The sequence below is a fragment of the Elaeis guineensis genome, chromosome 1 (assembly GCF_000442705.2).
Source record: "Elaeis guineensis isolate ETL-2024a chromosome 1, EG11, whole genome shotgun sequence".
NCBI classification, from domain to species: Eukaryota; Viridiplantae; Streptophyta; class Magnoliopsida; order Arecales; family Arecaceae; genus Elaeis; species Elaeis guineensis.
In genome coordinates, this window is record NC_025993.2 from 154,676,377 (window position 1) to 154,703,498 (window position 27,122).

Below are 27,122 nucleotides of genomic sequence, written 5' to 3' on the forward strand. Positions count from 1 at the left end.
ATTTACTAATTACCTGCCCCAACCGCCATGACATGGTAGTCCTTATTTTCATCGGCAATGTCATCAAGTTGGATTTTTGAACTGGATTCCCTCAAGAAATCGTTTTTTTTTTTTTTTCTTAGTTGATTGGATAAGCCGTTGTTTAAAGATAGGATGTCTGATGGCTGTTCAACCTTTCTAGAAGCACCACTTCTTTTCCGAACAGCTTCATTGCCTTTTCCTCCGACCACGTTGGGTGGATACTCCTTGCTTGAATTCCTGTGGTCTTTTATGTTTCCAGGTGGTACATGGTGGGTCTAGGTTAAGGTAAATTTATCATCTATTGATTTACAAGGAAAACAATGAGATGAGATTAAATATGGTTCATTAAAATAGTAAAGGTAAAGAATGCACATAAAAAATTCATTCTTTTAATCTAAAGAAAGGATAGAAACAAGATTGCACATAACCCTACCAAGAACACTGCATGCCAGAAAATTTTGATAGGTTCTTGTTGTTCTTGGTAACTTTGTGTTCAGGATTACCCACATAATACAAGGGAAACAATTGAACCTGCACAATAAGTTTAAATCTAGTAACATCTACAACAAAATAATGGTTCCCTCCGAAACTATTTTTCAAGGACGAGAAAACCCAGTCAAAAATTAACTATGAAGACCCAAATAGTCATATATGCAAAAAGAATCACATAAACAAGTTACCACACAACGCCTAGCATGATCATTGAGAAGAAGACCCAAATAGTTAGAGATGTAATTCACAGCATCAGGCCGCCATCATTGAGTCGGGAACAAAATTGATAGCAGAAACACAGTAGCTTTTTTTGTTGCAAAACTTTTGCCAGGTTGCAGGGTGCGATCCGAGCAACAACTGCAATTATTATTCACATAAGTATCATCATCTAAAATTATCAGTGTGCAAAAATTGACAGTGGCTCGAAACCACTGAAATAAGTGTATCATTGGTCAAAATAAAAATGAAAAATAGGCCCAAATTAAGTTTATCCAGGCTGACTCATCAGTATTTGGCAAGATAGTAAAACTACCACCCCAGCCTTACCTTACAACTACACGCTTGAGAGTTGATCTCATAAAGAAAAGTACATTAGCGAGAATAAACTTTGCAGTAGTCTCATAAGATGACTGCATATGATCATCAAAATTACTACATACAACATGCAACAAAATGATTACACACAACATCAAATCCTAGGTGTGAGTCCATAGAAAGTAGTAGAAAGAAAGGAAGGATAATACCAGACTTGCTCCGGGACCTAGGAATCACATCTAGTTTTTGAAGGCCTCAAAGCTCCCTTGTGGAATCACACCACAAGAGCAAAGAAAACCAAAAGCTCCCCCTTTCATTCATAATCTGCATAAAGTCTGATTACGTCAAACCCTGAGAGTCCATTTTCAGAACAGAACAGAAACCCTGATTTGAGACTTTTAAAAATCCCAAAACAGCCCCTAATAAGGCATGGTTATTGTTCACCATGAACAATTAAATCTGAGATCTTTTAATCTCAGCCTTTGACTTTAAGGCCTACTAAAAACTAAAAATAATAGGAAACATAAAAAAAGAAGATTCATAACTACAATGAAATCTAAGAAAATCAACACTTCAGTGCACCATGACATGTTCTTAATCTCCATCATTCAGTTCTGCTGCCAGAATCTCATCTCCAGTTCTTATTGATTCCTTGTCTCAACAATAATTGGTGATGGATACCAATTATTGCATGTTGTGTGATATTATGAGTAGAGTTTAAACTGCATTTCACGTGTGATCTACATGTTTGTTCTTGGTAAAATTAATACTTGACCTGCTTTGAATCAGCCCAAGTTTCACTGGTTTTCATGTTAGTTTTGCCCATCACAATGTTGTCTTGCACGAAGAAACCAAAATCAACATGTATTTCTTTTAACCAGACAACTTCTCCAAGGTTTAATGGAACCTGTAGGAGGTCTTGTTCATTAAATTTATGAGGATCATAAAAAGCAAGTTTCCAGACTTCTTTAACAACTTTAGGAAATTCAGAATCCAAATAGCCTACTTTTGAAGGATCATCAGAAACAGATGTCACCTATTCTTCTAACATTATAGCAGAGTCTTTTATTTCATTAAGCTCTTCCTTTAAAATGAGAATCTCGGAAAGCTTTCTCCATGACTATCTTTTCTTCCACTATGTCTTTAGGACCTTGTACATTAATTATTTAGGTAACTCCTTGACCTCTTTTCTTTCAGTTCCATTGCCACATGGACTTGATCCTATTTTTGTTGAATTGTTGCCCCATATCCCAGTATGATCATGAGGTACTTTATTATGGCTTTCAACTAAAATTAGCTTCACTGTTCTTGCATCTGCACATGTCTGACAGTTCTCTGAAAAAAGAGGTGCTTAACTTCTTTGTCTACATTGCTTTTTCTGCAAGCCTTCCACCACATAATGAAGATCATTCACCAACTTGATTTTTGAAAATCGAGAAGCTTTTTCCATTTTTCCAAATCCCTCTCTTGGAGTCTTTTTGACGATAGGTTGATCATATCCATTCTGATGTTGAACAGTAAAAAGCTTTTTATAGTACAGCAGCAGATACCTTAAATAATTTCTTCAACCCTTTCCAATTGATAACAGGAGCTCGGTCTCAACAAATAATCCTATCCTCTACACCTCTCCACCAGATGTAGGCCGGACCTTTTAGTTTTGACTTGGTGAAATGGACTTGCATTCGGTCATACATACTGTACCAATCAAAGCAATCTTCTAAATCTGTGATCCAATTCAAAAACTCCTCTGGTTCAGGATCTCTAGTGAAATTTTCATGAGGGATGTCGTCCATGTTCATAAGGGCATTATTGATAATCAGATATGACAGAACATGGTGGCTTACCAGAAGCTCTGATACCAGACTGATGTCGGACAGTCTAATAAATGGTAGAGGTCTATAGGGTATAGGGAGGAAAAGGCTTAAACCTATTATGTTGTTGGAAATTCCAGCTTAGTCATAACTTTAGGGCTTTAAACAAAACAAGGCAACCAAAGACTGTGTTTTTTGCGAGAAAGAGGGGTCTTTTGTTGGATTATAAGAATAGATTCAAGGAGAAATAACAAAGATGGAAACAGCATATTTGATTCTAACGTATTATAGATCTGAGAAACTACTGGTGTTAGGGGCAGCAAGGTTAGAGTTTGCAGGCATAAACCATGGATTGTAATGGAAGGCTGTTAGGCTTGCTGCAATACCAGAACAAGGTCTGGTATGACAACAGCCATGATCTACTAGGACAATGTCTGCTAATGACAACAGCCATGATCTGACCCTGATAGGTGGTTGTTTGCCTTCGACAAATGGCTGACAATGGTACCAATGGAACAGCTTTCTGTGTCGTTAGTTCCGCAGGGTTCTGCTGCAGATTAGTTCACAACGACAACAAAAAACAAAAAGAAGCAAAGCTGAAGGCAGAAGAAAGAAGTAAAGGAGAAGAAGGATGATAATGGACTCGCTTTGTAATACCTCCATTATGGAAGCACATCACAAGAGTAAAGAAAACAAAAGGCTCCATTCTTTTATTTATAATACATGAAGTCTGATTACATCAAACCCTAACATATTGTTTGGTATGAAGGATGGACTAGAGGAAGGATAGGTAAAGGAGGAAGGATGAATGAGGAAGAGGATGAATAGAAGAAGGAGAACCTTCTATCCATGCTCTCATACATTTGGTGAAACATGGAAAGATAGATGGGAATGATACTCTCCTCTATTTGGTATAGGATGAATGAAAGGGACGATGGATGATATTTGTATGATATTTTAACTAAATTACCCTTTAATAAAAAAAATATTATTATTATCAATTTATAATACTTATTTATACTAAAGAAATAAGCAATGTATAAACTTATAATCTTTATAATTTATAATTATATAAAAATTATATAAATATTTTAATTTAATTTAATTTAATTTAATAAATAATTTAATAAATTAATTATTAATAAATTAATTTGTTTATATATATTAATTATACAAATAACTAATGAATTTATAATTTAATTTAAATAGTTAATTAATATTATATAAAAAATTAATTAAAATAGTAAATATAAATAGAAAAATAAAAGATAATTCTAATTATTTAATTATAATTATGAAAATTATGTACTAAAATTAAAATAATTAATAATAAAATTTAATAATATAGGATTAATAGTATAGATAAAATAAATATATATATATATACAAATAATATGAATGAAAAAATGAAGAAGTGTTATAGTTATGTCAAAAAAAATAAATGAGAAATAATTTTATCAAGCAGAAATCCACCCCTCACATGCTCCACCCATCCTTCCTTACATCCTATTTATCAAAAAAAAAAAAAAAAAAAGGCCTTTGAAAGACAACAAAACTAGTTCATAGCTGTAAGCTTTTCTACAACGCCTATTTAACACTTTTCTTGTCTTCCTTGTCTCTCTAACCGGGCATGAGAAAGGAAGGCTTCAGCAACTTTAAGCAAGACTTCATTTACTACAAGGTAAATGGATGCTAAAGTGGCCGGCAACACAAGCAAATGTAGATGGGAGAAGAGGTGTGTTTTTGGTGTTGCTTAGAACTAGTATTTTGTAACTTTTGAAGCAACAAAATGTTTTGTAGATAAAATGAGTGGTTGACAACAATAACTGAAAAGTGCTTCCACAAGAAGGAAAGTTTAAATAGCAGAAAACAGAAAATCTAGCTTCTAATTTCTCCTTTTGTGATAGGAATCTCTTAAAAAGTAGAAGCAACAATAAACATGCCCAATAGGTGGAGTCCTATAGTATTGCTTCATTCAGCCGAACACCCCTTGATGGTTTCACCTTAAACACCCTGCACCAACTCCACAATATATACTCCAATTATTTAGTTGAACACTTCATGTCATGTTCATTGACCCCCAAAAATCCAAAAGTACATAACATTCTTCTTAGAGGACTATAGTGTAGGTTCCATGAACTTGCTGCACCACTTGTCCTAAAATTATTGTGCCACAAAACATTATATAATGTTTTATAACCTTTATTGCATTGCTATAAGTAAATTGCAATATTATCTGTAGCTAATGTGGAGCTCAACAAAGAGTAGAAGAAACAGGAAAATGTATCGTACAAGCTAAAATGAGGACTTACTATTTAATAATGGTTACATGGCCTCAGACAGCTACAGGAAAAGGGAAGACTTATGCAGATGAACAACATGTGGCAAAACAAGGGAAACATCTATTACATCATGAAATATGTCCTGCAGAAATAAGTTCTCTAATATGTGGAACCAGAGAAACTTATGCAGAGGAATAAGATGTGGTGATGTAGATATGGGGGTTCTTTTCTCTAAAACAAAAACAGATGAAAACATCTAAATCTATTGGAAGACTACAAGAATAACTTTGCATATGACACAAATTCATTAAACACAGTAGCTTACAACAGGATGTAACAGCATTCTGGTAGTAACTCCAGGGAATAAGCGTTCCAGCCAAACAACCAGTAGAAGAAACATAGAGAAGGCCCCCTGGTTTGGGCACTCATAATAATCATACACCACCAAGTTCTCTCCTCAGATAGATGTGCGAGACACCAAAACTTAAAAAACCAATGTAAACCAGCTGAAAGTTCCACACTTGTTGCCCCAAGGATCATGGATCAAGAATGAAATCACTGAACAATCAATCTTAAATAAAAAGGATGCAGGAAATACCAGTAATCAGGGAATTATATTTCCCTGAATCTTTACTTGATTTCCATTTATCATAAATCTATATAATCAGTACAAAACAGAGTGAATATCCCAAAGGAAGCAGAGGGGGTAATCTAAACCAAGCCTATGAGGTGATCTAAACCATCTGTCATTTATATAGAAGATGATTGCGTGGTCCAAATACTACAAGCTGGTTGATCAAAATATCCCAATGGCCTGATGCAAGGGCTTTTTAATAGGATAATGCCTTACTCTTTAATAATAACCGAGATAAAAAAGAATATAACGTATTAGGTAAGCTAAACAACAGAAAATATATATCTTTTAGATTTAGATATCCAAGCAGAGGATTAGGGACCATTGAGATGATAGTATACGCAAAAAACAACTACAAGGTGCAGGAAAGCAATAATCAGTGAAAAAAAGGGCAAATCCAAAGAGAAGGTGAGTTTCATGGACATGAACAAAATTGTCCACCACTTCATATTTAAAGAATAAGCACATAAAACAACATGAAAAGTAGAACATTGAAAACCTAAAGTTTACAAATCAGACACCACATAATACCTTTTTCATTAAAGCTTCTTGATATAATTCAGTTCAGATGGTTGAAAGCATTCAACAAATATCTAAATCGCAGTCCTGGGAGCAAAAAAAAAATCTAACTCAGCGAAAACACTGAAGGAACAATGAGAAGTCAAAAAACATTCAGCCTTCCTTGGATTGTTTCAAACATTACCAAAAGTTCATGGTAATCAAGCAGTTACCTAACAAAAGGGGAGAAAAAGAATTCTTCAACCCATTCACTGTAGGACTTTACCAATCAGATACGAATATAGTACCATTCCATTAAACATTTTTGCTTAATTCGCTTCCAGTAGCTTCCCAGCATTCAAGAAACGTTTAAATCACAATCATGCACGAAAGAAATTAGCAAGACTAACTTCTTCACGACATAAAACCAACATCAAGAAATATCAAAAGATTCAGCCTTCCTTGGATTATTTCCAACATTACATAAAAACTCAAAGCAATCAAACAATTACCCTGGAAGCACCAACAAAAATTCTCAAAACGATTTGGTTAAAGGTAGAAAGCAGACACCAGTATTATTCTTTGCATAAAAGATTCTTGGTTCGACTCAGTTTTAGCAGCGTTCAAGAAACATTTGGATCACAATCACGCAAGAAAGGTAGTTTTTTGATTTAAAAGGAAACTAGGTAATTAGCCACCTTGATTTATTACTCAAAGATGCTGGACAGAGTTTTAGGAGTCTGCAAGAGAGTTTACAGGACCTAAAAGGACAGAGCAAGAAGGTTAACAAGACGGGTAAGTGTCCATAAGATTGGAGAAGACAGGGTGGTTGACTGAAGCACCAGGCTTAGGAAACTTCCGTGGCTTAGGAGAACACGCAATAGAGGTAGTAAGAACGTAACTTAATTCACAAACCTAAACAAACAAGATAAGCTTGAAAAGATTCGACCTTTCTTCAATATTTTCAGGCATTACCTAAGAATAACTGGCAATCAAGCAGTTACCGTAGAAAGAGAGGGGCAAAAAAAAAAAAAAAAATCTCTAAACTGTTACGTAGAAAACAGACAAAAAAATAGTACTTATTCCATACAAGATTCTCGGTTCGATCTAGATAGTTTACCGGCATTTACGAAACATTTAGATCATGAAAAATTTAATTAATTAATCAATTAACTAGCAAGAACCTAACTTCATCGCAAATCTAAACTTAGATTGATGAGTTTGAAAGCATTCAACCTTTCTTGGATTGTTTCAAACATCGAAGGAAACGTCCATCGGACGGACAGTTACCTCGGGAATGATCTCAAACTCGAAGCTGGCTTGATAGGCCGGAAGGAGTCCCCACGAAGGCCACGGGCCATTGCTTCTTGAACCTATGGAGACACCCGCTCTGGCTCATGGAACTCGAGAATGCGAGAAAGACGGGAGGATTGGAGTGGAGAGGGAGAAGCAATTGAAGAAACGGAACAGAGGAGGAAGAGGAAGGGACAGAGGACCAAGGAGGAGGCCATGGGGAAAGGCGAAGGAAACGCTGGTTTAGAGTCGATGGAGAGGGACGTACGGAAGTACAAGCGTAAGAGGGGGAGTGGCGGTCACCGAAAGAGGGAAAGAAGTAGAATTCCGGACGGTATGGGGCAAATTATAGTGCCTTCCTGACTTCTTGCGGGCCTAAAATAAGTGAGTGCTCTCCTAAGCGACGGAGTTCTTATTTTCTTTTTTTTTTTTTTTTTTAAAAATTTAAGATTTTTTTTTGATATTTTATAATATATGCAACGCGGCGGTGAATGATTAGATATCTTGGAGAGGCAATGTCTGTCTAACTTCTGAACCAAACTTGTGAGTGGTCATGCGTTGGGAGAAAATTTATTTACCCCTCGTAGGTGAACCATTTTTAGAATGAAAAATATCTTGTTGATACTGCTGGTCGACCATATGTAGAATTTTTTTTTACCAAAAAATATGTTTAAAAATATATTATCCATAACGCACCACACCTGCCTTGGGTAAGAAATTTTTTCAGGTAACCTATGGATGCACTTTTGAGGAAGTATCCATTGTATAAGATGATAGCCTTCCACTAAGATGATAGCCCACGGCGCATCATAGATTCTGTAAATTTGTTGGTTAAGTTCTCTCTAAATCAAACATTTGTTCCTTGCTTAATGAAATAGTTTACTAATTCTAATGCATGGTTGTTAAAATTTAAAGAGAACCGCCTTTAGAAAGTAGAAACCCATCACTCCAAGATCATCTCATAAAGTTTGCCGCACAAAAATTTATGGTGCAAGCATTATTCTAAGATGAATTAAAGTTTCTGAACGGGCCGGGCAAGGAAATAAAGAGAGAAAAAGGTGGATTAAGTTCTGTACAATGGTGACATAGACATCATAAGTAACTTTTTTTTTGTTTGTTGCTAAATGAAATTTCCCTTCCAACACATGCTTGTTAAAATTCGAAGAGAACCGATTTTAGAAATCCATCAGTTGAGATGATCTCACAAACTTTGTTACTGCATGCACACAAATTTAATTATGCTGCAAGCATTATTCTATGATAAAAAGCTTTTCAAATGATCTGGCAAGAAAACAAAGAAGTAATAAAATGGATTAAGTTCCATCCATTATCGACATAAGCATCACAAGTTACATAGAAAGCATAAAAAATGACTTATTCAAACGGGTCATTCTCCTCTATATAAAGCTTGTCTTTATACATATATATATATATATATATATATATATATATATATATATATATATATATATATATATATAGGAAAAAAACTCAGTCTTACGGCCTAGGAGAATTGAGAATTAACCAAGAATTGAATCTCCCCTTCATCAGGGATTGGAAGATGGGAATAATCCAGGAGAGCCATCCTCACTGCCAATAGACCTTTTGACCAACATATATATATATATATATATATATATATATGTTGACAACAGAATCTTTCCTTATAATCGGTTGAGATCTAAATGTGACAACATAACAAAATTGTGTTGCCTACTCCAGATTGGACCGTGATGGTAGCTAGCATCCTTTCGGAATTTTTTTCTAAAACAAAAATGATATATTGAATTGCACCTCATTTTTGGGTAAAAAGCTTCAAATGCCTGAGATATACTCTTAAATTATTAGGATATTCAGCTGCATTTTTGAAGAGAATCTATGGATATTTATATTCTCTATGCGCACAACCACGTATTGAATTGCAACCACCTGAGCCAGAATATTGCCCAAGACAACGTGTCTGAGAGCAACGCTGTTTTGGTTCAAAACTGGCTAAATTATTAGCCTCCCATTCCCAAGGAACTACTAATGAAAATAAATCCCAGAAAAGGAGAGAATAAAGCCATCATATATATATATAAAAAAAAAAAAAACGTATAAATAGTATATCCGTATGTGATATAATGTCCAAGAACATAAATACAAGGAAGAATATAAAAGGAATGCTATGTAAAACAAAAAGGTCAAAAAACAAAGAACTATCCCAAGCGGCTACAACACCAAGAACCCAACGGCCGCACCCGCCAAACACAACCCAACTACCCGGCCCCACCCCACGCCCATCATCCCCAATCCCCCATCGCTGGAGTCGCTCTCCCGGCTGCTGGTCGTCGGAACAGCGCCCGTATAATTCGGATTACTCCCATACAAGTTCTGTATCCCCTCGACGTCGTCGCTCGCCAGCTCCACCTTCTTCGTCTTCGTCTTGATCGTCGGGTACATGATCGCCTCCTCCACCGATGAGTGGCCGAGCCCCAGCAGGTGGCCGATCTCATGCACTGCCACCGATTCCAAGTCCACCGCCACGTTCGAGCTCGCTTGGGTCACGTCCCCATCCGCCACCCACTGCTCCGCCGCGTCGAGGTGAAACCTCCCGTCGGTCGGCGAGAACGCATGAGCTAACGTCCCCAGCACCCCGTCGAACGGCTCCCCGTCGCCGTGGTCGCCGCTGTAAAACCCGATCTGTATATCGGCATCCGACACCGAGTCCGACTCGGTGAACGTCAACGTCGTTGCAGCCGCCCACCGGCCGAAAGCGCGGGCGAAGACGGTGCGGAGAGCGGAGGTGTCGATCGAGACGGCGGAGGTGGAGACCAAGGCGTACGTCAGGTCGCGCTTCCATGAAGGCCATGTCGGGCTGCCCGGGAAGTAGGCGTAGAGGTTGCGGCCAGGGAGCTTGGCGGAGCGCATGGAGGAGGTGCCGTTGATGATGTCGGCGACGCCGCAGCGGGGGATGATGAGCTGGCTGACGGTGGAGTCATCGAGGGAGCCGGTGGCGTTGAGGCCGAAATTCTGCTGGTAGGTCTTGAGGGCTTCTTCGAGAGCCTCGTCAAAGGCGTCGGTGAAGTTGGCGGTCGGAAGGTAGCCGAAGCGGCTCAGATAGTCCTTGAGATCGGCGAGGCCGGTCCTGTTGTCGCCGCGGTGGCAGCCGGAGAGGTTCTGGAAGGGGAGCCAGGGGTTGGTGAAGGGCGAAGGCGCACCGGGGAAGGGGAAGGGGAAGGCAGAGGCGGAGGGGGTGGATGAGAAGAAGAAGAAGAAGGCAGCAAAGGAGGCCAAGGAGAGGAGGAGGAAGAGGTTGGAAGAGGAGCTCATGGCCTTGGTGGTGGGTTTAGGAGGGGAGAGGAAAATGGAGTGGTTTAGGGAGGAGATTAATAGGGTTTTTGTTGGAAGTTAATGACATAAGAAGTAGTTACGTGGGGGAAGAGAGGATTTCAAAGAAGTCTGCCGACCGGGCCGGCTGAAAAATGTGCACGGTGTACTTTTGGTCCTTGGTCATACGGATAATAGTCTGTGTTTGGTGTCGTGTGGGATGAGGAGGCGAAATTAATGAATATTTTGGAAGATTATGCCAGGAAGGTTCTAATTATTTTAGCCTGAGTTTAAATATTCATACAATCAATTTTTGCCATCAATCTCGCATTATGTTCTAATAAAAAAAAAAACAAAGGTAATTGATCAATCGGTATAGGAAATAAAGAAGTTATGGAATGTTTGTATTATTTATCTAAGCAAAAATAATATTTTCAAAATTTTAAATTTTGTATCATATGCCAATGACTTTTATCTATTCCCAGATAATCTTACACAACTTGGATTGATCATCTCAATGTCGCATAACACATATACAAGAAAAGCTGCGAACGGAAAAATGCTTTTGAGTGCCCGTTTGTGCACGCATGATGCTGGCCGACCAACATCAACATTATTCATGACAATTGCTTTCTTCGTTTCTTTCTCCACAGCAATTCTTAAATTGCACCGGAAAATAAAAATGTCTCTACTTTGCTCCACCTATGCGTGTCCCTCTAGTCTTGACCAAGCTATCTATTAGCAAGCTTGTTCTCCCCCATTTACTTCCTCACAACATGGGCTGCGCCACCAAGAGTGAACCTTCCGATGTTTCTTTCAGCTCGCCGGTTGTATTTTGAGAATTTATCAAAGTCAAATGTTTGCTAAGGGCCTGTATGCAGTATGTGAGGTCAATAGACGAGGTCAAATCTAAAAGAATAAACTGTAGAAAAAAAAAAAATATTTATCTAAAATGAATGGCAATTATTAATAATTATGAAGTCTGAAATGATCTAGACCGCGTCCTTTTGATAGTTACAGGCACGATTAGCACACGGTTCTTAATTTTTCTATATAATAAATGATTGAAGTCATCTTGTCCAAAACCACAAGGCAATCCATGAAGGTCGCTCTCGTAGACATTAGGTATCGGACGACTATAATCTACTAGATTTCACATCACCCTTCCTCCCCTAAGGGGTGGGCGGCAGGCGTGAGTCGGGGAACTGGCCTGGAGTTCCACCAACCAATTTAAATGCGACGCGTTATTCAAACTATTTGCCGATTGGATCACATCCTTCCTGCGAGATGGTCAAAGAGGAGAGCTCAAGTGATTTTAACTCGTTGCAACAATTTTTTTCAAAAAAAGAAAAGAAGAAAGAAGATAAAACTAAGGAGCTCGTAAGCTCTTCGAGGGGAAGGGACAGGGAAAGAGAAAGCCATCCATGGAACTTCTCGAGTCCCAATTCCAAGCTCACTAAACCTGAAGTCCTAGCTACGTAAGGGATTCATTATTTCAGGATACTCTTTCCGATACATATGCTTGCTTGTAAATTTCATGCAGCACCAACCTTGGATCAAGAACCCAAGAAGCAGCAACTTACTGAATCATGTATTTATGATTTAATGACCAAGAAAGATCAAGGCCTCTTCCAACTCGTCCATCATTTCTCCTTGATACTGGATAACTCACGGACCTCAACAAAAGGATGTTGTTTCGTCTTACTAAAACCTTCTGATTAGACCACCCAACCACCAAATAGATAGACCTTTTATAAGATTGGTTTGGCCTCTTGAAACGGTTAGTTTGCTCGCATTGACGTTGACCGGACACAAAAGAAAAGAGGAACATTGATTGCAAGATTTCATACGGATGCTACAGTTAAACAAAGCCCTAGGATTAACCTGTCCAAGAGGCGGCTATCTCAATCTTCACGTGGATCACCTACCCATCTATTTATCTAGAAACCAGAAAGAAGGACGCATTTCCTGAGGATATACAAAGTAGCAGGCAGCTGACTAGTTTCGGAGGAAGGTGATGTCATACATCTGTTCTTTGTGTACGTGCCTGCCTGGCCATTGAGATCAAGATAAAAAAGAAGAACAATGATGAGAAAAGATCTGGTCATCCCCTCTCGGGCTTGGCTATTGTTAGGCTTCTTGATGGAACTAGGATGGCAATAGCTAAAATCAAAACATTACCACTCGCGAGCTTAGCCTTACCTTATAGCCCAGTACATTACCAGGTGACCACTTCTCTTAACATGGGTTGACCCAACATATCCAAACCGGACCCGAGCCGTGCAAAATTTACTAAATAAGGAGAAAAAAGGGAGGGGGAATGCAAAATCCAAATCAAGTTTGGCTTAATTAGGATCGAGGATATTAACGGCAAAAAGAAAAAAAAAAGGCAATGGTTTAGCAAACAAGCAAGCATACAATATAAATTTGTCACTCGACATACTGAATATGTTGCAGGGCACAACAACACACTAAGCAGAGGTTATATGTTTTGATGACTAAACCTCAAGTGCAGCAGTTCAGGTCATCTGAACCCAGACCACAACTCCAGTTTGCCAAGAATGGGTTTGTTCTCTGAAAAAAGGGGGGAAAGGATACTACAATTTTGCTTATATATCTTCACTTAAAAGTTGTCATTATTCTTTCGGCTAACAACAAGAACCCAAAAGGCAACCAAATAAGTTTATTTAAGAGAATTCTACACCCCTCGTGCTGAGAAAGCACTCATCCTCTATTTCCATTTCACATATTTAAACAGATCTAGAGGAAACACCATTGAAATTGATAAAAATGTCGGAATTTAATTCTGTATTGAAGGCTAAATGTCATCTGGGAACAAGATGAAATCTCTGTAAACAGGATATGTTTTACACAAATAAACAGGCCAGCATGGGAAAAAAAAAATAATGATCAAATAAAACAACAAGAAAGTATTTTTTACAAATGAAAAAGGTTATTGGTGCAACAAGAATCATCCTTCCCATGGTGGAATTAAACTTAATAACATGGCCCTTTCTGAGTCCATTTAATTAGAGAAAATATAAGTCGACGGTAATATGATGGCAAGTCAAAAAGTCGCACCTATTCATAGTGGCATCTTTGAGGGAACACCTGGATGACGAGGATACTTTCTAGGCGTCGCACGATCTTTCAAACAGATAACAACAGTTCGTTGTCCAAGAGGCCCATGTGATTCCACTGTGAACAATAGAAATAATTCTAAGCTGCACTTATGAATTGCATTACCAAACTATACACGTTGCTACAAAATGGTGATTATGCCATTTGACATCGCAATTAAATGACAAATTGGTGCCTAAGAACTTGCTTATCTTATATCACACCAAAAACACATCTGAGGATCTTCAGAAAATGCAAAACTGCCTATGGTAATTTTTCATGCACATTTAACCCCAATCAACCCTTATCTTAATCAACCCCGGTCTATATGTCCAAGTGTGGTTTCATTTTCTCTAAAATGAATCAATAATCAGATAAGCACTATAATAGCATATTTATGAGACTAACAAATGTATAGAGATAATATACCTGTAGACAATTCCAATATTGAAGCACCCATCAACCGAATTGCATTCTCTGCAACTTTTACTTCTTCCTGCCCAGATAGGCAAGAGAATATAAAATATAAAAGCAGTAAATTTGAGAATTATAAACGGATGAATTTGAGACATTTGATATAAAAATTACATGCATGTGTTAAAATCACATGGGTGGCATTCTTTAAAATATATATGTGCCCGCGCGCGTGTGCACGTGTGTGTTACCTGAGGATGATAACCTTTAGCAGCTACAAATAAGCCACCAACTCGAACCAAGGGAAGACAGTATTCAGCTGTAAACAACCAAGCTTTTAGCAAAGTGAACTTCAATGTCAACTGGTTCACTGGTTATGTACAAAACATACTTTGCAATTATAAACTGAAACTGCACCTAAAATTCTCATTTCTGCAACAGCTCTTGCCACTGCCACATCAAATAACTCCCTGAAATCAAGACACTGGCCCACATTCTGTCCTATAACAAGATTTTGGCATGCCATGGTTAAAAAGAAGGTACTGGTGAATTTGAAAAGTTCAAGAAAAAAAAGCCACTAATCAAAAGAAAACTATATTTCCGTTGGTAAATCAAAATAGTAATAAGTGGATGTCCTAACTATATGTTTGATTAAAAGATCAAAATATGAGATCTAATGCAAGATAAATAAAAATAGGTCACGCTAAAAGCTTAGGCTCAACCAGCCATCAAGACTCGGGTCTGTTGGTTGGTTCCTCTCTCGTTAGTGCATGTGTTGAGGAGAGGTCCTGGGCTTAAACCCAGGCAGTGGCGGTCCCACCATGATTGTCAAAAAGAAAAGAAAAAGAAAGTGGGAAAAAAGGGCCCTTAAGCTCAAACCAATAGCAACTGATATATCTTAACAAAGTTTTCTTTGTTCTTTGTTAGATGTCAAATTTGAGAAGCTATTAAACAGAATAACATTTCCCAACTTACGCAACATTACTATGCTATACTGCAAATTGGACTTGCCTTTATTCATCTTTTTCCCAAGGACATGGGAATAGTTTTGTCATTTTATTGAATAACTTAGAGATATCTTGCACCCTATTCATTAAGTAAAATTATATTGTTTTCCCGAGTGATCCTAAACTATTATTCTACTAGCAATTAAAAGAATACCGAAGCTGATTTTCATAGAAATCTAAAATGAAGTGTTATACAAGCTCCTTCTCTTTAATATGAAATCAACAAAGCAAGAGTATAAATTATGAATTATCATGAATTGCTAAAGATTGCTTTTATTGTATCGCAAATAGTTGAAGACTGCTTTTACTGTAACTATGTTACAAGCGTAATCCATCTTTGCAAGCATGTCTGATTCTAATTATGTGGATGCTAACAAAAATTTGATCTACTAAATGACATTTTCCGCATTAATCACAGAAAATTATATCTATGAATCAGTCAAAGTCTGTGAAGAGAAGCTATCAAGTGGTCTAAGCTATTGATCTGCTTTTCAAGTTCAAATATGAATTAATCTCATTCAATCATCAGAGCTTGTTCAGGGTTTTGCCAAATCTTTTATATTACTAGCATACGTATGTGCGGTAACAATAAAATGAGGTATAATTATGCCAATATAGGTGGATAGAAATAAATGAATAACGTGAATATCTTTACACAAGAATTTTTCAAGCATAAAATTTAAAGAGAAAATACCTCTGCTCTTTCACGTAAGATTTGCACGTTTGACAACCCAGTAAGATCAACAATATGCTCCAAGAATAAGCACCTTTTATGCATGGATTCCAATAAAGTAACTTTCCAACCTAAAAGTACGGCATGTGAGCACTCTGTTAAAATAAAATTTAAAGCAGATATATCTAACAATACAATCTCCAATCAAATACCAATAAGGTTATAAATAATGTTTCTGAAATGCATGTGTATCAATGTAAACCTCCTATGCAGTCTTTTTCTTTGGCCAACATTATTCAATTTGCAGTGATTGGCCCGGTGTTGGTACAATTTGTACAAGTCCTCCCTACTCACCAACCTCCCTTGATTAAAAAAAAGGCACTAGTCTATGCAGCAGTTCCTCACATCACAATGTGATGTGAGGAACATATCATATCATGCAAAGGAATTTGATCTGATGTATATAACCAAATACTAAGGTCCATAATAGAACCAGTGAAGAAGTTTGTATTGATTACATTGATGCATGACATCATAATTCTCTCTCTTACATTTTTCTGCTCTTTTCCTTTACGTGATAAATGAAATCTGGTCCGATGGCACTAGACTGAATGGGCTCATAAAGGTCCTAAAATGATCATTGTTGTTGATGAACATGAAGATAACATATGATATTCATATTTCAAATAATAAGCATGCAAATTTATGTCATGATAAATCCATCACAGCATCTTGAAAGAACAAGAAATTTTGGAGTCAGATATTCTTCTGATTTCAAAGGAAGAACTTGCAGGTTCAAGAAGTTAATTGCAGACTGGGAGACTGCACCTACTGAAAACAGAAGTCCATAGAAAAATGTTTGCCCAATAAAAACTTAAGATCCACATTGACTAGGTTTTTTGATAATCTTGTTTATCATGATCAAGGTTTGCCCTGTTCATTTTCATGTTTCAGATTCAAGTACTCTAACTTGTACTTTTCAGCATCTCAACAATCACTCTAAACTCAGCCCTTTTTCTGGCTTGGTTTTACCCCTTCCCATAAACCCTTGCCTCAAGCTGCTACTTCTGCAACTCAAATTAAACAACGTTCACTACTTTATACCAAATTCACCACATGCGTTTAGAAAGACCAAAAGACCACTAAGATTTTGAAGGTTTTGAAAACAACTCCAAACTTTTAGTATAAATGGTGATGTCTCTGCATTGAACTGTAAACTCATGCTAAGTATAGCTCAATTTCAAAGGATCGGAAGAAGACTAGAAACATTTAAGATCAAAAAAAAGTACTACAAAAAGAAAAAAAAGGGAACAGAAGATGGAGAAAGAGAGAGAAAGATTACTAGGGCAGGCAATAGCAAAAATTAGTCCGGGGAGACCGGGGCCCGAACCAACATCTACGAGGTTGAGGCCGTCACAAGAAGAAGAAGAAGAAGAGCTAGAGCAGTGAGAGAGATAAGACCGCTGCAATGGAGGGAGGATAGCGAGGGAATCTTCCACGTGCCTCGTCATCACCTCTCTCTCCTCCGTCACCGCCGTCAGGTTCATTCGCTGCAGAGACAAAGCGACAAACATAACTCCTGCAATCACGGATTAAAGAATTTGCTAAGCTTAACTCTTCTTCTGCTTCAAAATCAAGAAATTGCGGTACTTGGTTCCATTGGAGCAGGGTGCTGACGTAGAGGGAGATTTGGTCCTTCTGGCGAGGAGAGAGGTTCTGGAGAGTAGGGGAGGAGAGGAAGGTGGTGCCGTAGGTGGAAGTGGGTGGGGTTTCGCCGTTCCGTTCCGGCGGGAGTGCAGTGGCTTTTGTTAGAGTGGTGGCGGTGGTCAGGTGTTTGAGGAGGAAGGGGAGGGAGCGGCGGCGTCGGTGACCGAAGGAATGCAGGTGGGAGGAGAGGGCGGGGACGCTGATCCTGCCGCACCAAACGGACATCGTTTTGGGGGTTGCTTCAGCTTCACTGCCCGGTGACACACAAACGAGACGAGCTCGCGTTTAGGTTTTTAGCTCGATATTATGACATTTGGCTGCTCGAACCTGGGTCTACTTGAGGTACGGCAATTTAGAAGCGAGCAAGTCGCACGACCCCAAAAATAAAAAAATTATCTATTAGTATCTAATTTAACTTAGAATTATTTTTAAATTTTTTAAATTTTTAATTAAAATAAAATATTTTTACATTGCTAATGATTTATTTTTGAATCCCTATCATCTATTATTGCCATCTGCTGGCGTTTAAGCCCATTTAAATAACAAAAATGACCTTGATGATTTTGGAGAGAAAGATTGATCCTCATCTCCAATCCATTATACCCAACTCCATCCTCTTTCCCTTCTCACACTCCAGTGCCATCGATCGTGACTTCGACAGCACCGTCATCGACCGCCCAAATGCACGCAACCGCCACCCTCCCTTTTTCCTCCATCTCTACCCGCAGCGGACGGTGAAAATTTCTCGGTACGCCCTCTCTTTTCTCTGTTCTCCTTCTCCTTTTTCTTCTTTTTTCTCTGATCTCTCTCTAAGGGTCCAAATCGATGATGGGGATAATTGCTCTTTTTTCTCTCTTGATCTAAGCTTCACGTTGCTCGATTTATCCCTATTTTGTGGTCCCAAAATACTGTCACTTATATCTAAACTGTGAAAAAATTATATAAAGCTAAAAAAAAAGAGACGAAGGTATGTAACAGAAAGTTAGATTTGCAGATAAAAATAAGGTATGTATAATCATTACAATAAAGTATGTAACCAAAATTTTGAACTATGTACCGATTTAGTTATTTGATGTATTTATTTTGTGGTAGAAAATGGCTGTATCGATTCGAAATACTACTAGAAGAAGAAGATCCAAGGAGAAAAAAGAGAAGAGCAGGGAGATAATATATTAGATTGAATTACCTGCATATTTAATAGGAGAGTTATATGGGTTGCTGATTTAGTTATGTAAGTATTTATTTAGTTACACATATATCGGTTATAGTCACCTGTATTTATATTTTGATTATAGAATTCACTTGTTAAGTTTGGTTGCACACAGTCCTGATTATATATACTTTTTAAGTATTTTCTTTTAAATTAACTTTGGTTACATATTTGATGTTGTCTCTTTGCAGATTTGATGAGTTTTCATGTTTAAGATTTTTATTTTATGTAGGTTACAAATAAATCGGAGTTAAAGGATGACATCAGTGAGGATGAGGAAAAGAAAGAAGTCGAGAGAGGTGAGGGCAGCGATAAGAGAGAGGAGAAAAGTGATAAGGATCTTCTAATTAATTGTCGCTGTTATATTACATCATATCACCTCTTCATGTTGAAAGTTAAAAAGAAAATGAGCCAAAACCACTTGAGCCGCATGGGCATGACTCCATTTCATGCGTTGCTTGACGTATCCTCTATCAAACAAGAGAGAGTAGTTATTGCTAATCTACTTGTAACGTATTATATAGATTCTGGTTGTTTTAGAATAGATAGTCACTTATTGAGATAGAGTGTGAGAGATGTTGGCTTGATTTTAGGTCTCCCGATATATGGCGCTCATGTCAATTTCAAAATAGGTGCTTGAAAAAAGATTGATATAGTTAAGAAGTACTTTGACCAGAGGATACATAGCAATGAGATATTTAAGCGAAAAAAATTGGAGGGCCTTATACTCTCCTTGGTAGAAAGAGAAAGGATGGAGGACTTTGAAGATTTTATCCACCTCATGTGTTTATATATTATGGAGATATTTTTATTCCCGATAAATAACATAAAAGTTGTTAGATGGATCTTTAGGTAGATATTCTAATTTTTATAATTTTGATTTATTTATAAATTTATATATTAGAAATACTTACAGTCTTGTTTATTGTGTAGATATGTGGAGAATCTCTCTTCACTTTCTAACTTTGCATGGGTCACGCCGTATATGATTTCATGCATAGCATTATCAAAGAGAAGGCCTTATTGGTACAAAAATGAAATACAGGTGAAAAGGTGAATATTGAATACTTAAGGGGTTGTGTAACTATTCTTAATGCAAGTGTCCATCACCTCCATGATGCTTTTTATAATTTTGCTGCAACGTAGTTTTTGTTTTCCATATGATGCAGATATGGTTATATGAGGTTATGGGTTTGGTTGATCGCACCCACTATAGATTTTTTCTCCATATTTTGAGTTATAGTATAAAGAAATTTTCAATTCGGAGGAAGCTGCAATCTAGGATTGCTAAAATGCCATCAAAGAATATAAGTATTTTCAAGTTTAGAAATGTATTTTTTTTTAAAATGGATGATATGTACTTTCATTTCACAGGATAGCTGAAATCCATACATTTTTAATCTTAAAATTTATGTGCAATGGATTATTTACTCTAATATTTAATTTTGCAGATACAATCTCTTATAGAGAGAGAAGTGGCTCTTCCAACCAAGTGAAGAACAATGCTCACACATCGATGCTATTGCCAAGATGAGAAGTGGGATGTCCAAGAAGATAAAATCTGAGATGAAGATAAGGGAAGAGAAAATAAAAGAGAAGAGAGTGGATAGGGAGAGAGGGTTAAGAAAAATAAAAGAGATCATTTCACACTATAAGAAAAAGCATCGAAAGTTGAGATGGATAATTTATGGACTAAAAAAGGAAAATAAAGTTTCAAAGCAAAGAATTGTTGAGCTTAAAAAAGCCTTGTGCCTTCAAAGAATGAGGAAGAAGCTGAGGTTGGACATGATGGAGCTCCATCTAAATTTTTTAGCGATTGTTTTGATCTTCTTTCAGCAGGTACTGAAATTATGGGGAAAGAGAAATATGAACAGAAAGAGGAGGGTGGTGCTAGAAAGAGGAGGGGCATAGGCGAGTATTTGGTCCGGTTACATATTTTCATTGTTCAATTATATGATTGTATTTATGCATATATTGCAGCACAAAAGGAAGATTGAGTCGACTACAGTGGAGGAAAAGCCTGTCAATGATGAAGAATAGTTTGAGAAGTCTACTGCAAATGAAGTAAAGAAAAAGAGTGAAGCTGCTAATTAGCATGGAGAGGGTGAGGAGACTGCAGCTAATGAGGATGGGGCTAGTACAATGGGGGATCAATTATGTAACTATAGATGGATAAACTTAATGTAACTTTTACTTGTGGATAAATAACTGAGATACAATTATGTAATTAATATTTATTTTTAATTATAGATTATTTTTAAAAAAAATTATTGAAAGCTATTTAGGTTACATAGATTTATGTTAAGATAATTTTTATGGTTATGTAAATTGGATAATTAGTTATGCAAGTCCATATTCAGGTTATACAGATTTGTATTAAAGTTACACAAGTTTATATTTAGGTTACATAGGTTACACAAGTCCCTATTTAGGTTACACAGGTTTATGCTCAGGTTATATGCTAGGCCAATGTATCAGTTGCTCTTCGTGCCAGAGTCGGTGGTCTGGTTATGTGCCGGACCAATGTGCCAGTTGCTCTTCATGCTGGTCGATTGTCTGGTTATCCAGTTTTAATTTCTGGTTACACAGATTTATGTTAAAACAGTTTTTATAGTTATGTAAATTGGACAATTGGTTATGCAGGTCCATATTCAGGTTACATAGATTATATTAAAGTTACACAAGTTTATATTCAGATTACATAGGTTATACTGGTTCCTGTTTAGGTTACATAGGCTTATGCTCAGGTTATCTGTCGGGCCAACGTGCTGGGCCAACGCAGGTTATGTGCCGGGCCAATATGCTGGGTCAACGGTGGTTTGATTATTCAGTTTTAATTTTTGGTTACACAACATAATTTTTGATTATATGAATACATGGTTTGGTTATACGAACCCAATTCTTCTGCAGATTCAGTTTCTTTATTTTCATCTCTGGTTGCATAGTAGCTGTTTATTATTCAAGCTATTTACATATACAATCCACTTACAAGTTCAATAAACTATTACAATCCATCAACAAAAGTGAATAAAGCACAAAAATATCAATAAACCATATGCAATTTGGTTACATTTGGATTCAATGCTAAAAATTTACAGTCTCAATAAAATAATTATTTATACACTATATTTTTTTTATAAATATGTGAGTCTCTACAGAATATTTATACTCAGGCTTCAAAAATCAAGAAGGCAACAAAAATATGGATTCTTGATACATTGAAATCCTTCTTTGTTTGGACAACTGGTGAGCTACATCCAAAAGAGAGTAAATTTGAAACAAATAAAAAATAATCAATTTGCTTCATAAAAAACTAACTTTTATAATTTCATCTTTTTCATACATGTGAGTCTCCACAAAACATATACATACAGGCTTCAAGAATAAAAAAGACAGCAAAAATATGGATTCTTGATACATAGAAACCCTTCTTTGTTTAGACAACTGTTGAGCTGCATCTAAAAGAGAGTAAATCTAAAACAAATAAAAAACAATCAATTAGTTTTATAAAAAATTAACTTTTATAACTTCATCTTCTTCGTACATATAAGTCTCAACAGAACATAACCATACAGGCTTCAAGAATCAAAAAAACAGCAAAAATATAGATTCTCGATACATTGGAACTCTTCTTTATTTGGATAACTGTTAAGCTGCATCCAAAAGAGAGTCAATCTGAAATAAATAAAAAATAATCAATTAGCTTCATAAAAAACTAATTTGTATAACTTCATCTTTTCCGTACATATGAGTCTCAACAGAACATATACATACAGGTTTTAAGAATAAAAAAGACAGCAAAAATATAGATTCTTAATACATTAGAATCCTTCTTTATTTGGACAACTATTGAATTACATCCAAAAGAGAGTAAATCTAAAATAAATAAAAAATAATCAATTAGCTTCATTAAAAATTAACTTTTATAACTTCATCTTTCCTATACATATAAGTCTCAACAGAACATATACATACAGGCTTCAAGATATACTAATTCTTCAGCTATTGGGGCATTGCATGTTTTTCGTTTGTGCCCAATATTATGACATCTCCCACATTTAAGCGGATGGACTTCTTTTGGTTGGGATTCAATGTGTTTCTTTTTACGCCTTCCTACCTTTGGTTTGATTATAAGTGGTTTTATAATCGGATCCTCATGCTTTACCTCTGTAGGTTTAGAAATATCCGCGATAGGAAAGATGGCATGCTCATACATTCTTTGATAAGCATCCACTGTGAAAAATTCAATTACATATATATACATTGACTCATACTTTTTAATTATTATTGCATATGCATGTGAGTAAGGATGATCATAGATCTGCCAATACCTACATGAACAAGTACGGATATTTAGATTAACTTCGTATAGGCAATCCGTGACTACTTCAAACTGCTCGTCATTTGAATATCACACTGTAGGACCTCTTCCATCTTCAATGTTCATATTTATCAGTTCCTCAATCTTAGGAACTAGATATGTTTGCCATTTATGGGAGCGATCACTTCTCTCATGCATCAACTCCATCATCTTATACCGGAGCATGTCTACTATAGGAGTTATTGGAAGTCGTCATGCCTCTTTCATCCAATTGTTAAATCACTCTACAATATTAGAGTACATCTCCCCATATTGTTCTTCCTTAAATAGACAATTTGGCCAGTGATCAATATCTGAGCCATGTTCAATCCATTCACATGTCTTCAGTGAAATCTCTCTTATGTCAACCAATGAATTGTGATATCTGTAGTGCATAAGCTACGCTATCAAGTAGGCTCAACATCTTTTCTTTTTGTGCTACAGATAACCCATCAAGTTTTTTCTTGAAATTCTCCTTTAGATGCCTTAAACAATAACCATGGGTAGCATCAGCTAATGAAGTTCTCACACCCTTTGTTAAGCCTTTTGCTCTGTCTGAAATAAAACATAATTGATGATAGTAAGGATCTTCATTGTTATAAATTACATCATAGAATTTTTCACAAAATCAAACTTCATTGGCATCATTCTCTGTACTAACAATAGAAAAGCTAGTGGAAACATCCCATTCTCAGTGTCAAGTGCCACTGCTGAGAAAATTACACCACCATATCTATTAAGGATATGGGTTCCATCCATAAACAATAAAGGACGGCATCCACTCTTGAATCCAACTAAACATGCATAAAAACATAAAAATACCTTCTCAAAATATCCATCTGGATACTTAAGTACAAATAATTTTTCTGGATTAGTCTCAGCCACTGCTTCACCATACCATCACAAAAGATCAAATGATGCATAATCTTCACCATGTAATGCAACTCTAGCAACCTTTTTATCGAGCCAAGCTTACCTGTAAGGAAGATGAATGCCAAAATCTTTTTGAATATCCTTCTTGACATCAATTGGTTTATACAATGGTTTGTCTCTAACTTTCTAAAGTACTATATCGGCTACCCATATTTTTGATGCCTTTAGATATCCGTCCCTCCCAATGCCACTGCTGCAAGTATGTATGTTACTGAATATTTTGATTTTGAAAGTCTCTTGCTACCCAACCCTTAATGCATGCAGTCACCATGGACAACTTTTATTGATGCATTTGATAGTAACTCTTAATTTATCATTCTTGATGAATTGATAATCTTTGTTATGGGCGATTGAATAATTTCTTAGTACCTCCTTAAAATGAGTTGCATCTTTAAATATCTGACCAATACTTATTATGGCATTTTCCCATAATCTAGCTAATCGAAGGCCAGATGTAGATGTAGAACCTTGAGATGAAGCTGTGACCTTGAGAACGATACTCCCAACGTCTTGTGGACCAATTATGCTATCAAAAATATGAAATAATTACAGTGGACAATGAACTTTGGATAAATCAATTCATAATAAAATAATTTAAAGAAGAAATTTTATCCCGACTCAATTAGATGAGTTGATTCTGATCCATTATTAAGGTTGGTCTCCATATTGATCTTTATTGACGGAGACTTCAGTGCAATGTGAAAATCAAGTATGCGTTGAACACCCTTATCATTCTTGAGTTTAAATATAGAGTTTTCTAGGATGGAAAGCTGATATTTCAGTATCAGAATGTCTTTATCTATGCCCCACCTACTATATATCCCATCTGTAATTTTATCGAATGTGCTCTCTCGATTCACCCTCAATATGTTTCTTTCTTGTCCGTATTTTGTCACCACTATATGATAATCTATCTACAATTACTTGCTTTATGAATAATGTGTAGTATAACATATTGATAAAGAGAATATGAAACAGATATCAGCAATCCATCTATATATCAAGCTATTAAATAATATAATAAATAAATATTTAAAAATATATTTAACTATTTACTTATATAATAAATGAATAACACTATAAATAAAACAACAGAGACCATTTCTTTTTTGTTTTTGGTTTAAAGATGAGTGGCAGTATTTTGAAACCAACAAAATAGGGATAAAGATGGATCAGCTGAGATCGTACCACAAATCCAAAAAATCTTAGGAATGAGGGAGAGATCAGAGAAAAAAGAAAAAAAAATAGGAAGGAAAAGAGAGAGAGAGAGAGAAAAATAGAGGGTGTAAAAGAGATATTACCTCCTTGATTGCTGGTAGAGATGGAGTGAAAAGAGAGGACGACGATGGTGGTGACGATGTGGGATTGGAGATGTGGCATTAAGAAAGGATTCCAGTTGAGAGAGTTAAAGGGGCGGCATTTGCAAATAAACCAAAAATCCATCCCTAAGTAAGTCTCTGCAGAGTTAATCTTTTCCTCTAAAATCATCAAGGCCATTTCTATCATTTAAATGGGCTTAAACGATAACAGGTGGCAACAATAGACAGTAGAGATCCAAAAATAAGTCATTAGTAGTCCAAAGACATTTTATTCTAACTGAAAACTTAAGAGAATTAAAAATAATTATGGGTCAAATTAAGGACTGATAGATAATTTTTCTCCAAAAATATATAACCCCGTGCATGGGACATGATTTTTTTTTTAAAAATAATATTTATTTTTATTTATCTATTTTATATATTTTTTAAAAATATATTCAAGTCTTGTATATCAACCGATAGAGAAAGTCTTTGTGCACCTTATGTGGTACAATAAAATTGATGTGTAGCGCACCATCCAATCATATTGGATCATATAACATACTTAATGATGGAATAGATATTTAATATGTTTAATTTTTTTTTCTAATTTTTAATGATAAAAATATTTTTTTTTCTCTAGAATAAAGAAACAACAGCATCATTACTTCTTAATGCGTTGTATGACTGTCCATGGCTATATCTGATATCTTGAACAATATATGACTTCATATGTCTTTATGATATTCTGAATAATATATATAATTTTTTGATGCCTTGTATGATTTTTTGTAAACATAGATAATATATTGAATAATATATATAATTTTTTATGAATATATATATATATATATGATATCTTGAGCAATATATATATCTTCCAATAAATATATATGACATCCTAAATAATATATATATACATGACTTTCTAATGCTTATATGACTTCTTATGCAATAAAATTGATGTGGAGCGTACTATCCATTGGACCACGTAGCGTACTTAATGATGAGATAGATATTTAATACTGCTCTATTTTTTTCTCTAATTTTTAATAATAAAAATATTTTTTCCTCTCTAAAATAAAATAAAAAAATATTATTATTTTTTGATACTTTATATGACATCCTGTAAATATATATGATATCCTGAATAATATATATGACTTTTTATATCTTAATGGCATCTTGAATAATATATATGATTTTTTGATGTATTGTATGACTTTCTGTCAATATATATAATATTTTGAATAATATTTATAATTTTTTATAAATATATATGATATTTTAATATCTTATATGACTTCTTGTAAATATATATGATATTTTGAATAATATATATAACTTTCTATGAATATATATAAATTCTAAATAATATATATCACTTTCTAATACCTTATATGACTTCGTATGAATATATATATGACATCCTGTGAATATATATATAATATCTTGAGTAATATATATAGCTTCCTTATAAGGCATCAAGAAGTCATATATATTATTCAGAATGTCATATATATTGA

General features: G+C 35.8%; 2 protein-coding genes and 1 long non-coding RNA gene across 6 annotated transcripts; all 3 read right to left on the bottom strand.

The window, feature by feature from the left end:
- Window positions 1–388: 388 nt before the first annotated feature.
- Window positions 389–7,907, bottom strand: LOC105039140 (uncharacterized). Its single transcript, XR_830843.2, has 2 exons — window positions 7,509–7,907; window positions 389–870 (listed from the first exon to the last, which is right to left on the bottom strand). It is a non-coding gene; the product is annotated as an uncharacterized lncRNA (long non-coding RNA).
- Window positions 7,908–9,615: 1,708 nt separating this feature from the next.
- LOC105039141 (metalloendoproteinase 2-MMP-like) lies at window positions 9,616–11,191 on the bottom strand. Its single transcript, XM_010915159.4, has one exon. It carries the CDS (start codon window positions 10,875–10,877, stop codon window positions 9,777–9,779), a length of 1,101 nt encoding a protein of 366 aa, XP_010913461.1. The 5' UTR covers window positions 10,878–11,191; the 3' UTR covers window positions 9,616–9,776.
- Window positions 11,192–11,331: 140 nt separating this feature from the next.
- LOC105039142 (uncharacterized) lies at window positions 11,332–18,116 on the bottom strand. 4 transcript variants are annotated; one of them, XM_010915161.4, is made up of 8 exons: window positions 17,739–18,115; window positions 17,431–17,638; window positions 16,110–16,219; window positions 14,826–14,904; window positions 14,660–14,727; window positions 14,424–14,490; window positions 13,956–14,072; window positions 11,332–11,745 (listed from the first exon to the last, which is right to left on the bottom strand). In XM_010915161.4, the coding sequence occupies exons 1-7, from the start codon at window positions 18,018–18,020 to the stop codon at window positions 13,960–13,962; spliced, it is 927 nt and encodes a 308-aa protein (XP_010913463.1). In that variant the 5' UTR covers window positions 18,021–18,115; the 3' UTR covers window positions 11,332–11,745; window positions 13,956–13,959. The 4 variants fall into 4 exon arrangements, 3 of the variants coding, with proteins under 3 accessions (XP_010913463.1, XP_010913462.1, XP_010913464.1); XM_010915160.3 differs by lacking the exon at window positions 11,332–11,745 and having other exon boundaries at window positions 13,666–14,072; window positions 17,739–18,113; XR_002163707.3 differs by lacking the exon at window positions 11,332–11,745 and having other exon boundaries at window positions 14,003–14,072; window positions 14,800–14,904; window positions 17,739–18,116.
- Window positions 18,117–27,122: the final 9,006 nt, after the last annotated feature.